Source organism: Myripristis murdjan, chromosome 5 (assembly GCF_902150065.1).
Source record: "Myripristis murdjan chromosome 5, fMyrMur1.1, whole genome shotgun sequence".
NCBI lineage: Eukaryota > Metazoa > Chordata > Actinopteri > Holocentriformes > Holocentridae > Myripristis > Myripristis murdjan.
The window spans coordinates 33,945,515-33,962,617 of NC_043984.1; the positions used below are offsets into that span (position 1 = coordinate 33,945,515).

A 17,103-nucleotide genomic window follows, 5' to 3' on the forward strand; every position below is an offset into this window, starting at 1 on the left:
ATCACAACTGGACTATATATACTTGGAGACATCAACAGGACATCAACAGGACATCAACAGGACATCAATAGAACCAGGACTGAAAAAAGGGGAAAATAAGGAATTTATTTATTAATTAATTTTCAAGATAAATATTCATTTTGGTGATATTCAGTTGGTGATCCAACTGCCAGTTAGCCTCCATGATGGAACGGGATGTTGCGACAGCTGAGCAGCAGCCACTGATGAAGGTACCAGCTACAAACCCACCATCTGCAGCAACACAGGGGCCTCCAGTACACATCACTGGCTGTGAAATACAATACCCTAAGCAAGTAATGACAGCACAACAGAAGAAAAAACTTCAAAATGAAGGTCTGCACGCCAACCCAGAGACACTTGTAGCAGATTTCACCAGGAAGAACAACTGCAAGGTAAAAAGGAAACCTGCTGTTCTTCACTCACCACACTGAAAACTGGCACACAGCAATATGTGAGCAGTTTACTCACATCAAGAAGAATGGGATAAGTAAGGGCAGCCAAATAATGCATAGTAACACTAGTGTTGATAATGGCAGTAACAACAACGATACTAATAGCTATAATAATACTACTACTGATAATAATAATTATAAAGGTAACAATAATTATAGCAAGAATGGTAATAATAATAATTATAGGTCTGACTGTAGTGGGACTGAGTAACACTAATAACTGGATTGGAAATGACAGGACTGATGATAACTAAAGTCGATATCCGGAGGCAGAGATACCTGCTGAAAATCGACAGAGGAACACAGAAGAGAGAGGAGAGAACGCAAACCATTCACAGGAGAAAAGAAGCAAAACCTTTGAGAGGCGGCGAAGAAGAAAAGAACAAAGATGGCGTCGACAAGAGGAACCAGCAAAGAGAGCGTGGAGGTGTTTCATATCACAAGAGCAGTGTGTGAGATAAGTTCTGGAAAGACACCAGGGTCACAGGCCAGAGGCTCAGCCCTGTCTGTGAGCGAGTGAGTGAGTGAATAGGCCCGTTTCCACCAAAAGGTTCCTGGTAGTATTTGGGGGTCAGGAGCTGCTACAGGAATGTCCTCTGGCTCGGCCCTCTCAGCTGCTGTGTCTCCACTGAGAGGGCCGAGTAGGAGGAAGGTTCCTGTAAAGTTACCGGGCGACTGAGTGACCATGACCGGGGCATCAAAATGTGTGTTGTTAGCGTTAGCTAACGCCCGCTAAAGCTAACGTTAGCGTCCCTAAAATGCCGGCTAAAAAGTGTGTTGTTAGTGTTAGCCAACGTTAGCTAGCACGTTAGCGTTAGCTTGGTAGTGTTGGCCGTGTTGCTAGGGACGCCTAACGTTAGCTAAAGCTAACGCTAGCGTTTGTTGCTTTCTGTTGACACCACATCGTGCCGTGAGTAAATCCAGTCAGCACCAAGTAAACCCCAAGCCCCACCCAGGAGTTTTTTGGGGCCGCTCAGAGTCCCTACCTCGAGGCAGGGCCGTTTTTTAGCCCCTGTAAAAGTTCAGGAACTCGGCCCCAGCCCTGTAAAATTACCCAGAAGTTCTGGCGGTGGAAACGGGCCTAATGAGTGAATGAATGAGTGAGTGATCGATGAAAGTTACATGATTGGTTGCAGAGCTGCCAACTCTCACGCATTGGCCGTGAGACTCACGCATTTGATTGGCTTCACACGCTCTCACGCCACACCTCCGATTTCTCACGCTGAAGTGATCATCAAGAGCCTTTTTTTCTTTTGACTAAAACCGGTTCTGTTTATCTCTGATCTATCTGTTGAGCCTGAGAAAAGATAGATAGATAGATAGATAGGTATACTTTATTGATCCCAGGCTGGGAAATTCACACGTTAAAGCCACTTGTGATCGATAAGTCATGCCTGCAGAGCAGAGGCTGCGGCGGCTGGGCCACTTTTACAAGAGGCTCAGCCAATCAGAAGAATCTTTTCAATCAATCAGGGACTTCCACTCACCCCACCGACATATTATCCAATGAAATGAATGAGTTAGAGGCTACTCACATTACAAAGTTTGTACCGCGCCCAAGCGTTCATGCACGAGCACATGCACGGTCACGCACGCAGCGCGAACGTGGATACGGTGTAAATCATGCAACTTTCCTCTTGCCTCCGCAAAATCGTTTAATGTGCGCAGTGTGATTACCGGCAAATCGCCGCGTTGCGCAATCAATAATGAACCATGTTGTCTGTGTTGTGTCCGTTGTGCTGCTGCAACCGCATATAAACAAAAGTCGGTTTATAATGAAAGCACGGCAGTCTGTATGCGCGGCGCACCTGTCAGATTTTAGTAAACCCCCCCCCCGGAAATCTCACTCCAAGGTTTTTTGAAAAGTTGGCAGCTCTGTGGTTGGCCGACCACAGATGTCATGTTGGCTTCCACTGGTTGGCTGCTTGTTGGTCTTTTCCTGTTGGCTGTTGCTGTAATCAGCGCACTGCAGCTCACTCCACATTTATCAAACACACAGGCAGATAGACAGGGAGAGAGAAAGACAGACACACATAGAGAGCGAGACAGACAGTGAACCCCGCACTGAGGAATACACTCCTGATGTGAGCAGCCAAGCTCCTGCACGCTCATGATCTTAACAAGACCGACTCTGAACGGCTGCTTCACATCCACAGTATCAGCCTAACTAAGACTAGGGGTGTACAGCCATCGCACTGTTTGGATTCGGCTTCGGATTCGGGCTTTTAAAAAAAACTTCAGATTTGTTATTCGGATTCGGGAAGAAACCGGAAGTGAGCGCATGAGAGCCGTGTGTGTGTGTGTGTGTGTCAGCCGAGCTAGCCGCCTAACTTCCGGTTTAGCTCTCGGCTAACTAGAACGGGTATAAAATAATTTAATCATGCGGCTCTTCTACACTTTCCAAACGTCATCGGATCAAATTCTTCTGGTGAAATAAGTCGTTCCGCTTCTTTTTCCATTGTTGTCTATGAGAAAAATGCTTTTTGGGCCTCAGTGCATCACGTGATGGATGTGATTGGCTCAAAACAAGCAGCAGTTCGGGTACATACCTAACTAAGACATGCGCTGATAAGAAATTATTATTTTATTTTCCATTTCCCAGACAGAATCCACATTATTCCTCCTAAATCCAGCTTCATGCATGACACTACCCAATCCTCATCCTCTACCCACTGACACTCTGAATAAGAGCAACACCGGTGTGTGTGTGTGTGTGTGTGTGTGTGTGTGTGTATGTGTATGTGTGTGTGTGTGTGGAAGAAGCAGGTGAGACTTGATGAAGATGTTCGGTTTTCACTGTATGAATGATTTGCTGCTCAGTCCACAGAGCTGAGGTCAACACAGGCGTTTTCTCAGTGTAGTCACGGTCCCGCCGTATGCCGGGATTTGACCTCGTCTTGTTTGAAACTCCGCGGCATCGATTCATCAGGCATTCCTCAAATTAACACCCGGGCTGATCAATTTTGCGTCGCCACAGTTGCCCGATTTAGCGGCTGATTTACCAAGACGGATATAAATGAGCACAGCTGCAGTCGAGCTAATTTGAATGTTCTGCCACTAATATTTGCGTCTGGGTTTATTTTACGAGGCATCTGGAGCCTGTCTCAGAAGCAACATGGCTTTCAGCACCAGACGGCAGCTTTGAAAACACTCATTTATTTTTTTCATTTTTAATCGCAGCACAGTCATAACTTTATTCACAACTTTGTCCCTCGGCGCTGCTCTGCTCCCAGTGTTGGCTATCCAGACACTGTGACTGAATTACTGTCATATGAGAAAGTCTCTCTGATTTTATTTGCCTCCAGTTTCAAGATAAGCAGCAAACCGCCCTTACAAAACAAAAATATATTGCAGTATATTGGAAAATATCATGTGATATATTAGATAATACATTTCCATATATGGGAACTAGTCTTTATATTTTCCAATATATTGCAATTTCTGAAATGCACAATTACTCATGTATTATCCCATATATTAAAATATATTGATGCAATATATATAAATATATTGTATTATATGTTTCACCAATATATTATTCCATGTATTGCTAAGACATTTTCAAAAACATAACATATACATTTTTTGTAATTCCATATATTAAATGTAATATATTGTAATATATTTCGTGTAATATATTGGTAAATATATTTTCTTTCCGTAAGGGCGTTCACCATGTCCATACGTAAAGGGTGACCATGGTATTTTGTTGCTTGTGGCAGGGGTTCCTAGCTCAGATCTAATCCTGTCCAGACCAGCAACATGACCAACAAGACCGACCCAAAGTCCATCAGTGCGACAAAGATCCGTACACACCTGACAGGTGATGCAAGCTGGTGTGACCGTGTGCACAAGGTCGAATTGAAAGTCACAGTGAAAGGTGCTGCAAAAGAGTGAGGACATGCTTTTTAAAGATGTTAAATAACATACGATGGCCTTTCCTGTTCCGGCCACCAATCATGATCGAGCTATTGCCTTCATTGGGTCATTTTGTATAAATTGCCATCACCCCCTCCCATAATTTTGCAGTTCTCGAACACCTTGAAATACATATTTAATAGGCCACACATCATTCTTTGCTGTGCTGCTTTTCTCTCATTTCCACAGTGCCTCCCACGTTTCAGCACCTTGGTAAATAAGAATAAACAATATTTTTCTTGTTTGTGCAACAACAAGCCCAGCAAATTATAAATCAGCCTGTGAGTTTAAAAGGAGATAATTTATGATCCTATTAGCTTTCCATAGAGCCCGGCGGTCATAAATACTGACCGTCCATGTTCTCCAGCTCATTAACAGGGTGCGACATGACGTACAGCGCACTCTCTTTGCCGTTAGCTCAGATTTTCACAAGACAAACAGGTGGAAAAAGTGCCGTCTATTTTGTCCTGTTGCACCAAGATACAGTTTTGTTGTTTGATCTTCACATCGTTAATGTCTGTAAATTTTCATCTGCACTTCAGATTCTTTGCTCATCTCAAGATATGTTGCACGAGACGATGAGGCTTTACTGAAATAATGTCTCGGAGGAAGAGGTTTTATGATGGTTCCTTTACAGCCTCTACCAACAAAGTGAAGGAGAGTAAAGTCCTGGTGTGACTCACTCATCGCTCTTAGGCTGAAACAATCTTCTGTAGAGCAAAACTGGTGGAAAACACTTGAAAAGTTCTCAAGTTGAAAAATAAAAAAAGGTGGACACCAGGGAGGGGATGATATGCCTCTCGTGATACTCCCATCTTCTTTTTATCCTTTTCCTTGTTGCAGATGCACTCACATATTCATGAATACACACACACACACACACACACACACACACACACACACACAATCGATCCTACCACTACTCATACCACTGAGTGGCTTTATTGTCATAATGTATATTACTATTGTTGTTGTTATTATTATTATTATTATTATTAGCAGTAGAAGTAGTAGTAGTAGCATTGTCATCATTATTATTTTATTATTACTATTACTGTTTTATTGTCATTATTACTATGATTGTCATTACTTTTATTTTTTATTTGATTTATCTTTATTTTTATTATGTTTTTATATATTTTTTTTCTTTCCAGTTTTGTTTTTGGCTGTTTGTTTGCTTTTATTTGTATTTTACTGTGTTTGGAATTATCTTGTTCTTGTCATGTCTTCTCAGCTTTTGTCTCCACCCCCGTCCTGTCTTGCATACACTTTGTACCAATGAAAAAAAAAAAAAAAAAAAAATAATAATAATAATAATAATGATAATAATAATAAAATATGCTATATAATAATAATAAAATATATAATAATAATAATAATAATAATAATAATAAAAAGTTCAGTTTTCTAGCAGTGGCACCGGCTTGATAGAATGCAGACAAATAAAAAATGTTGTCATTTCAAAGGTCGGATAATGTAGTGTGGAGGGAGAGGTGGTGAAGCTGTGATGGGCGAGCCGCCTCGTTTATGATCACTACAGCGGAATAAAATGCAGCTGACCCTGGTGACGTATGCTCACATATTTAATTCTGATATGTTGTTCGACCCTTGTATGTAGATCCTCTTCCTATGTTGTGAGAAGTGCTCGGCGAGGCAGATTAGATTGCATATCTCCTTTACAGGAGCTGAAGTGGCTCTCAGTCCTCTCTCCCCTCTCTTCTCTCTCCTCTCTCTTGCTTTTTTTCCTCCCTGTTTCTCTCTCAGCTTGTGTTCATTATTTATGTGGACGGAGGGAATTGGCACTCAGATAAAAACTGCATTTGGTTTTCAAATCCTGCTCTGTGATCAATTGAACTTGTCTTGCTGTGCTGGGGTCTCATTGGTGGTTTGTCCGTGTCTGCTGCAACTTGCCTGATCAGAGCACACGCCTCTGTACTTGTGATGTTGTTTTTTCATGTGTGCGGATCTTTGAAATGCACTGCAGTTGTACCCGGTTTGGTCTTTCCATCCCCGATGTTTCTCTCTGTTTTTCACTTTCCTCCATATGCCTTTCCTCGGCTGTCAGACACTTTATTAACTCTCGCTCCTGTGATACTGCGCGCTAAAAGTTGTCAGATAAAGTCGCTCTCACTCAAGACGAGTCCATCTTTATCGTCTCCAGGAGGGAAACTCAAGCGGCCGCGGCTTTCAAACACCAAATAATTGCTCTGAGAGAGACACGGAATAAAATCCTTGAGGTTGTGATCCTAGGAGAAAACCTAGGCCTGCTCTCGAGCTTCCAAGTAAAAGAACTATAGGTGCTGGAAAGTGCATTTCTCAAAGGTGATTATCAAATCCGAGTACGCCGAGTCGATAGCTGTGTGTCCTTGCGGAGAGCGATCCTCCCAGGTTGTGCTGGAGAGAACAAACTTGAATGTGAGAAATGTGTTGTTGATGTCGGCGCTCAATCGAAACACAGAGGAGTTCATTTTCCAGGCTCGTTCTGCCGGCGGTGGCAGTCACACGCTGCGACACCGGCCACGACGCCTCGTTCTTGCAATTCACTGCACGGCCTTCCTCATTTGTTCTCATCGGCAAAGCTGCTGTCCAATGCATCCTCGATAAACAAGCCGTTCTTCGTTTTCTGATTGTGTTAGAAGATCCTGGAGAAACCTCAAGAACGCCCACCTCGTCCTCATGCGTCTCATGTCCAACCCGGCTCAACCACAAACTACAGCACAGGAGAAATCTGGACTCTAAAATCCATCTTCACCCCCGTTGGAAAGAAATTGCATTGTCACATTTATACTTTCATACCTCATCTGCAAGGCGTCCTTCTATCTGCTGTTCAATAGGTTGGTTTCCATCCAAATATATCCAAATTTTTGAGCGAATTTTGTCAAAATGCGCAAAAGAAAATGCGAATTTATGCCTGTTTCCATTAGTTTTGTTTTGCGATTATTGGGAGCAGAGTGCGCCGTGAGATGATGTCATAAGATAGCGTCTGTGTGTCGACTGAACAACAACAAACACTCAGCTGACACCCAACAGCTGATCAGGAACAGATTCCTGCTGAACTTGTCGGCTCTTCGGAGAAGTCTGGTTACTATTTTGGCAGCGCTAACTTCGTACCGAACCATCCTAAATAAGGAATAAGAGACTAATAATAATAATAATAATAATAATAATAATAACAATAACTAATAATAAGACTGTAGCGTAGAAGTGTGACGTGGTATCCGGTCCAGTCATCATTTATTCGCAAAACCTGTTTCCACAGCAAAAAGTCGCATTTTCTTTTATCGATACGCTGAGAAATCCACCCCCTCCAAGCGTAAAAACTTTTTTGCGAATTTTCGACCGTTTTTCGAATTTCTGGTGTTTCCATCCAAGTTTTTTTTTTTTTTTTTTTTTTTTTTCGCAATTTCTGAAAATGCGAATAAAAATAGGTGGATGGAAACCCAGCTATAGTCTCATTTCTTTTCAAATCTGCCTGCCTACAAAACAAATCAACAACAAATCTGTGTTAATTGTCTCAAATATTAAAAATATACACTATATGCACATTATTTGGTCACTGCATACATGTACTGTACATATGTTTTATGCACATACATGGCCATTTCTGTGGATGTCATCATTGATGATGGAGGAAATCAGCATAATTATGTAATTTATGTCTGAATGCTGTTGGTCTATGATCGTGATGGTCCTGGGGTTCCTGGGCAGCATGGCGGATGGGGTTGGAGGGATGGGTAGATTGTATTTGATGTTTTGCAGGACTTTTTTTGTTCCTGTGAATGTGGTTTTTGTTTAGTTTTTTGTTGTTTTTTTTTAAATCTATGTACATTGCCGTGGTTCATCATGTCAGAGGTTAGAGGCTCGGGGTGAAGCAGGTTGGGTTGAAGAAAAATGGAGGGGATGGGGTGGCAAAGAAACGTGTACATTACATTTGGCTTTGTGTGACTTTTCTGACTGCGATGGTGTCAATAATAAAGAAATCAAACAAATCAGCTTGTTTGATGCACAGGACTGCACAGTGTGTTCAGATTTGGGAGGTGTACACTCCGCCTGCAGTTACCCATAAAACCCTTTGCTACGGTGATCCATAGAGACGTAGCTTCACAAAAGAATAATACCAGCTTTGCCCTTAACCACATCAAACTATTTGCCTAAACATCTTCATTTCTAAGTGCACACTGAGGAGAATGAGGTTGGTGTTTCGTGAGGTCTTCGTGTCTGCTGCCAGACCTTCTTAAATTGTGTTGCTTGTTTTATGCAGCCTTGATATTGATGTTTTTTGACTAACTCCGACTATCTTTTCTCCCCGTTTCTCTTCTCTTCTCCAGCTCCCCGTCTCTCTCCGTCTCCATCTCCCAGTCCATCCATTTGTCCGTCCGTCCGCCCGTCCGTCTCTCCAGCATGTCGCTGAAGGTCCAGACCAGCAACGTGACCAACAAGACCGACCCAAAGTCCATCAACTCGCGGGTGTTTATCGGCAACCTCAACACGGCGGTGGTGAAGAAGTCGGACGTGGAGAGCATCTTCTCCAAGTACGGCCGGGTGCTCGGCTGCTCCGTCCACAAGGGCTACGCCTTCGTCCAGTATGCCAGCGAGCGGCACGCCCGGGGCGCCGTCATCGGGGAGAACGGCAGAGTGCTGGCCGGACAGACGCTGGGTGAGTCTGTGTGTCACGTCTGATGAATTTTAGGTCTTTGTTTTGAGGTAGGAAAATCAAATGAAAGGACAACGTCACACTTGGGCAGTGAGAGGTTCATTTTTGAAAGTTTGAAGGACTTTTTTTACCTAGAAATCTCATATCGTGATGTCCTGTTGTCCTTTGAGGCTGCTGGAGTTGGGATGGTTGTAGGAAAAAAACACATTTTGGCAACAGATTGAAGCCCGTTTACAGCGTCCAGGTGCCTCGGCACAGACTACTGACTGCTGTTTACAAGACGGCTTTTATTTTGCTCTGAAATTTTGATTCAGTATTGCCTTTGAGCCACCTGACGCTGAAATTAATTTGAGCCAATAGGTGAATTTGCAGGGTCTTAGTGAGGATGGGACTCTCTAAAACGAGTGTATTTTCACACTTCAAGTAAGTTTACATCCATAATTAGCAACTTTATTTTACTTTTCACAGAGGTGGGAAAGACTAAAGCTGTTGATGACTAAGAACAGGGGCGCCGCCAGGGATTTTGGGCCCCATGAAAAGAAATCTTATTGGGCCCTTGTATAGCCGATGAATAGGCCGGCCAAAATTTTTGATGCTGTTTTATATAAAACTATGCATTTCAATGATATTTTTGACTATCATTCCCATATTTGTGAAAAGAACAACATGACAGTTACTTGGTTACTGCTCACTGTCTCCCTTGTAGTCCCACATGCAGGTCTAATTTATCTCCAAAACTGTAGACTCACAGGTGGTGGCACTGGATTTGGGGTGAAAAAATACACTTTGTGGTCAATGGGGATTTTTAACTTTTACTGCCAAAAATAAGTAAAAACAAAGAGATCATAATGGTAGTATTATTTTTGAAATATATATATATATTCACTCAATGATGGTTTAATAATTTTAGTTAGTTTTTACCTATTTTTTGGGGCCCCTGTCAGGCAAGGGCCCTTGGAATTGTCCTAACTTTTCCCCCATATATGGCGCCCCTGACTAAGAAACACATACAGTATGTCCAACAATGTATGTTTTTCAGAAATGACAGGAGCCTGTTTTCTTCCTGACGCCTGTGTGTTTATGAGGAGTTTGAAAGAATTGACCCAGTCAGCTCTCAGCACAAACTAGAAAAACTTTGTGGATTTGTTATCCGATGGCAGACTGCATGTCTCAACATCTGCCGGGATGAAGAGATCACAGTTAGTTTGGTTTAATGTGAAAATTGGGCTTTTATACTCCCGAGCCATCGGAGCAGAGACGTGGCGTTGGCGTTCTGTGCTCGGCAGATGGAGCGAGGTCCTCTCACACCGCCGAGAGACGAGGATCTGATGCGGCTAAATTATTCAGCTGGAAAGGCCGGTCAGACGCGCCTGCACAGCTGCTGCACGGAGGCCTGTTTTTCAAAATCCAATTGCTGGGTGTTTGTAACGGGATGATTATTTTAATGGTCTGTCTTGTCTACCTCATTGGAGCGTCTGCAGCGACTGTCAGCTGGACTCAAACCCGTGTGGTCTGACGACATTATCTGTGTGTGTCCATGGGCTCGCTGTTTACGAATAGAATAAACTGACAAAACAACGGCTTCGTTTGTCTTGTATACGGCCGCTTTTTGATTATTATCGGGGTGAACCTGGAACGTGAGATTTTCCGGAACCCACAAAGTTCATGTTTTGCCTTTTTGTTTTCTTTTCCACCGTCAAGAATAGGAAGTGCACAAATAAAAATCGTGATCTTTTGCAGTCTTGTGTTATTTTTCCACTCTGTCTGGCTGTGCACTGGACACCTGCCTCTCCCAAATGCAGTGAAAATTTTTATTACTTTCATGTCTGACCGCTGAATTTTTTTTCATAGATCTATATAAATATATTTTTATTATTAGATCAGTGTTTCTAAGTTGAGCTCACTTCAGTTTAAAAGCCGAGTCAATCACATCAAAACGGATAGGCCGCGTGCAGATGAGAGCAGATGTTGCGGCGAAAACACAAGGAATCTCATTCATTTTAAATGGGAGCAGTGAGTTTTGTCTGCAGGGGTGTGTGTGCCGCAGGGGATTCTGCAAAAAAAAAAAAAAAAGAAAGAAAGAAAGAAAGAAAAACACTGCGGTGTCTGGCACAAATATTTATCAGCTTTTGCCACGGCGCAGCCCGACATCACGCTGCATTGGCCAATCACAGAGCCGGTGAACAGAGCGAGCAGGCAGACGGGCGGTGTAATGACACACTCGCCCCTCTGCACACACTCACTCCTGGTCCTGTCTGAATGTGGCTTCATGCCTCAGGCCGTTTGACAAACCTATTCTAACTCCCGCGTGTCGACGGATGATATCGGCCTCTGGTGCTTTTTTCTCTCCTGGCAAGCAGCAGGCGGTAGATCCCCTCTATTTAAAGGCAAGGCCCCTCCTACTGGACCATACCATCTTTAATTGAACACAGGAACAATTATTTTCAAACAAACAAAAACCTTTAAGCCCATATACATGATTTAAGTACATTAAATCAGTCAGTCACATTAAATTATTAACATTACACCATTACCAGGTTACAATCCACTTTTATACTTTTATTCACTGGGATGGTGCAGCATGAGTGGACTCAACACACTCCCTACTCATGAATCAGGCAGTATAAAAGGCTGCCTGAAGCCATGCTTGGGTCCTTTGACACTGCCCAGAACCAGGAAGCACTGCAGTAAGGACAAGGACACATGAGAAACAAACAACTCAAAATATCATTACCATTCTTTAAATAAAGAGTTATCTCACCTCACTTAAGTATTTGTGTGTTTGTGGTAACCTTAACAGGAAAAATAGCACAGGAACCAGCATTGTTGTTATATGCAGGTCAGTGTGTGCACCCACCAAACTATCCAAAAGCATGCTGGCTAACCTGTTGCATGTGGAGTGAGTGATGGTGTGGTGTGTTACCAGTGGCAGGGGAAACTGCCACATGTCCGTTCGGCCTGTCGGGGAAAAGCTGCCTCCTCCGGCCGCTTACAGAAGTTGTTGCCCATCGCCTGGACCAAACGCCGACATCCCCGCTAGCTTCTCCTAAAAGCTCCTGGAACGGGATCGCTGGATTTCAGCATCACCTCCTGAGCTGGGATTAGATCTGGTTCCAGGAGCTCTACCTCTGACCGTGTCGTTTCCAGTGGAAATACCTCGGAAACCAGCGAAAGAGCCTTCACAGAAAGTTCTTGCAATCGAAAGGGGGCCATAGGACTGTGGCTTTAATGCTGCACATGGAGCTGAATAGTGGCCGTTGTTATGAACAGCTGACCAGGCCTTGGCTTGTATGTTTTATGTAGTGGTGTCAAATTATCGCGTTAATTGAGATTAATTAATTACAGTCATATTTAGCGATTAGAGTTAATCTAATTTTTAATCTCTAATTTTACTTTTTATAAAATCGGTTTGTAGGCGTTGGGCTTCCTGTGCTTAAGTTGTTGGGGGTGGAAAACAATGGTCAGTCACACCCTGAAGTGGACATTGATTGGCTGTCATTGTGTTTGTGCCGGCCTGTCACTGGCCCGGTGGCCTGCCCTATCGTTTTTTTTTTTTGTTTTTTTTTTTTAAACAGGTCGCCGGCCAGGCCAATCAGCTGTCGGTCCGGTCCGGCTGGCCTCACCAGTCTGATCTTCTTTTTTTTTTTTTTTTTTTTTTTTTTTTTTAAGTCAGAGAGACAGGCCAGGCCAATCAGAGGCCAGCAACCTGTGAAGAGGTCAAGACATGATTGGTTTGTTTTGATTAACACCCGCCCCAACAGTCCGAGTCCGTTGTAAACAGGCAGCGCATGTTGAGGAGGGGGTGTCGCGACTCGTGTGTGTGTGTGTCTGACTGTGGAGGAGAGGAGAGGAGGTGGAAGAAAAGGTTGCGTGATCGAAGTTAATACATTACCGTATTCATCCGAATATAAGACGATATTTTTTCCATTGAAAATGCCCTGAAAAAACGCCCTCGTCTAATATTGGGGGTCTAAGCAAATATACATGTATTGTGCATATGTAAACCAGTAGGTAGGCTCGCCTGATGCCGCGATTACCGGCGAATGGCCGCATTGCGCAGTCATTGCAGCCGCGTATGAACAAAAATTGATATGGCAGTAGGCTAGGCTATGTGTGCGCTGCTCACCTGTCAGATCCGGCAGACCGGACCCGGTGCCGCGGCCGGCTCGCCTGATGCCGACCGGTGGCTTTTTTATTCAAACAAGATTTTGTCCATATTATTATTATTTATTTTTTTTTTTTTCCAAAAAGGGGTCTTGAAAAAGAGGGGTCGTCCCCCCGACCCGCATCGGACTGATCTGCTACAATAATGTAATGAATTTAAAGGGAAATACCTCAAGTTGAGGGCTTTTCTCAGCAATTTTAGGTGAGATTAAAAAAGAGATTAATTAGATCAATTAATTACAGATCATAATTAATTAATCTCTCAATTTTTTTAATCTCTTGACACCACTAGTTTTATGATCAACTATGTTGTTTGTCTTGTTTTTTTTTTTTTTTTTTTTTTTTTTTATTCTATTGTATATGAGCATTATGTACAACACCAACCTGCCAATGGGACTAGAGATGGAAATTAGCCACACAGCTACAATCTCACGTGTTTACATTTATATGTGCATTAACATGTACTGTCCCATTTCTTTAAAAAAATAAATAAATCTACAAATCTACCATCGCTATGGACGGTCATTTCAAGCAGGTTTGATACTGATAAATTATTAGCCCGGGTTTTCATTTGCTTCAGTCATCGAAAGCAGCCAGCCTGTATTTGGGACCTCCGTGTATTTCCTTTTTCACAAAATTCGGCCCGGAAAAATAATCAGAAGACCTCACCGGAAAAACATCAAACCACACGTTTTTTTTTTTTTTTTTTTTAGTGTGATAGATGAAGAGAAACTTTCTCCCAAACTCCCCAGAGTCTATTTTCTTCTTGTCCTCGTCTGTATTTATTTCACTTTATCACACACATTAGAGCCAGACCTGGAGGACCCTGCCTGCCTGCCTGTTATTTTATCCGGTACGTTAGCCGCTGTGCAGACTCTGTCCCGGAGAAGTGAGCAGGATGTGACGGGAAAACCCAGAACGAGGAAAACCCGAGAAAGTCCAATAAATGAAGGCAACATTGCTAAACTGATGCAGGACAACAGTGGTTTTGCCTTGATTTTTGTATTCATGAGGCCGAAATTTTAACGGAGGATGAAATTTTGTGAATCGTGCACTACTGTACATCCTACCGTGTTATTTAATAGAGAGGGAGTTTAAATTCATGATATTTATGCTTTAATAATAATAATAATAATAAATTTTATTTGTAACGCACTTTACATTTAACAATCTCAAAGTGCTACAGAGGAGAAAGAAGAAAGATTAAAGGATCAATAAAATGTTAAAAGGATTAAGAGAACAATAAAGTATTAAAAGGAGAATCGGGCAGACACTAACAAAAGGCCTTTTTAAATAAGTAGGTTTTTATTACTGTACAAGATAAGATAAGATAAGATAAGATATTCCTTTATTAGTCCCACAGTGGGGAAATTTCAAGCATCACAGCAGCAAAGTGGAGAGCAAAATATGAAGCAAATTTACAGTATAAACAGGTAATAAATAGCAGCAAACAATATAAACACTATAAGATAAAAGCTGAATAAAAGCTGAAGGTTAAATTCCAGTTTATTTAAAGGTCAGGATCAGAGTCTCCAGTCTCCTGTAAGTTTACATTGAACAGGACGACACAACAAACTTGACCCTCATGGGCTTTTCAGAAAGGCCTCGCACCGCGTCGCAGCTCTCACACTGCTCTCTCGTTCTGTCACCACAGTGTCATGATGGATTCCCACTTTTTCCTGAATTTTAAGTGAACTCTCGTGTGAACACGTGTGTGAAATCCCCTTCACGCTGCGTTGGCTTCGCCGCCCGTGCAGCCGCTCCGCCAGCTCCAACACAAGCAGCAAATGTCTCTTTGGTTTTGAAGAGCGAGCGGGCTGCACGCCGCCTCGTCAGGGAGGGGTTAAAACATCAGAGGCAACAGCTGATAAAATATAAAAAATAATAAACCTGGAGCGCTGATGAAAGATGGATGGAGGCCGAGCGGGAAGAAGTGGGTTTTCAGTGGCCAGAGGCGCCGCACAGCCACTGGAAAACCTGTTAACTTCACCATGAAGGAGAGACACTGTGTGTGTGTGTGTGTGTGTGTGTGTGTGTGTGTGTGTGTGTGTGTGTGTGTGTGTGTGTGTGTGTGTGTGTGTATGTGTGTGTGCTGGGCCCTTAAAAGCCAGTGGACTCCTGCAGTTTCCACACCTGGTTGCAGTCAGAGATCTGGCTCGTTGCCTCTTATACACACACACACACACACACACGCCCACACACACACACACACACACACACATTATTGACCCTCCCCTCTCTGACCTAGGGAAAAAATAGTGCAAACACAAACACACACATGTGCTTGCACAAATAAGCTTACACACACAAACACACACACAAACACACACACACACACACTCACACACACAGCGTCCACCTGCTCCCCCATATGCCAGAGTGACTTTACCATGTCTCCTACAAGTCGCTGTTATTTAAAGGGAAAGTCCCACACACACACACACACACACACACACTTCATCAGTCTGACTCTCTCAGACCAGCAGATCATTTCAGTCTGAAGGAGAAAAGACAAATTCAAACACATTTGAAATTTTCCTTATCTGCTGTTTTTTTTCCTGCACATGCTCACACGTGTTTCCATGGCGACAGTGATCGAGTTTCTCCTGCAGAAATCTACCTGTGCTGACCGGCTTGCTCTTAGGCCTTGTCCAGACTGCAGGCAAATAAGATTTGTGATCAGATGGGATTAGCACGTCCAGACATCACCGACCATCGCATTCGACAAATCCAGCGACAGAGGAGGCTGAGATTCATTCAACTCAACTCAGCTTTATTTATATAGCACTTTAAAACAACCACAGCTGAAACAAAGTGCTGTACACAAATGATAATAAAACAACAAAACAGTAAGAACAGTAGAAAGAATAAAAACAATCAAACAAATTAAAACAGAGCGACGTCTCACGCTTGAATTGAAAGTCAATGTGCATAAATGATCATAAAACAAAAAAACAGTAAAAAGAATAAAAACAAACAAACAAATTAAAACAGAGCAACGTGTGATGCTGGAATTTAAAATCAATGTGCATAAATGATCATAAAACAACAAAACAGTAAAAACAATAAAACAGTAAAAAGGATATAAACAAATAAAACAGAGCGACGTCTCATGCTGGGTTAAAAGCCAATGAGTGAAAATGGGTTTTAAGACTGATTTTAAAAATGGACAGTGAAGAGGTTTGTCTAATTAACGTATCCATGGTAACGGCAGCTGCTATCATGCACCTCCGTCTCATTGAGCTGATGCCGTTATTGTGTGACGTGTTGCGAGTGAAATCCTACTTGAGTGTTGAGATGCAACGGCAGAAATCTGAACTGAATCGCATTTCAAACCTCCTCCAGATGGGGTTTGGATCTGATTTGCAAAAAATCACATTCCATGTGTTTTTTTTGTTTTGTTTTTTTTGGTGTCCAGACTTTCTAAAATCGACCTGGATGCAATCTGGATTTACCAAAAAATGGATTTGAGCTGGCCAAAATCCCTTCACCTTGTGATGGAAACTTACGGCCTTCTGTTGACTCTGCGGTTTGCGATCAGCTGATATGAGCCACATGAGGCCAATAAACTGATGACTGAAACTTGATGTAAACACACTGAGAGAGCACTGCCGGTGATTCTCCAGAAGAATAGATTTTATCCACAGTTATGCTTTTCACAGTGTTGCTTGATCGCTAAGACACATTTCTTGAAATTTTGCTCCATTTTCCAGAAACTCTAAACACAGCTGCAAAACTGCACACACATCTTCACACACACCAAACCAAACTCTGCACTCACAGCCATGTAATCCTCCGACTGAGCCCCACGCTGCCTGCAGACTTCACACTAAAGCCATCACACACACACACACACACACACACACACACACACACACACACTACTGAACAGCC

At 42.7% G+C, this 17,103-nt stretch overlaps 2 protein-coding genes across 2 annotated transcripts in view; both read left to right on the forward strand.

Annotated features, from left to right (window-relative positions):
- LOC115359829 (zinc finger protein 585A-like) overlaps window positions 1-17,103 on the forward strand; it is a 1,044,768-nt gene that overhangs the window by 319,489 nt on the left and 708,176 nt on the right. The window lies entirely within an intron of this gene.
- Window positions 8,753-17,103, forward strand: part of raly (RALY heterogeneous nuclear ribonucleoprotein) — a 55,196-nt gene continuing 46,845 nt past the window's right edge. The window contains exon 1 of the mRNA XM_030052399.1: window positions 8,753-9,048. Within this exon, the coding sequence (XP_029908259.1) occupies window positions 8,793-9,048 (256 nt within the window). The 5' untranslated portion in view covers window positions 8,753-8,792. The remainder of the gene's footprint in view (window positions 9,049-17,103) is intronic.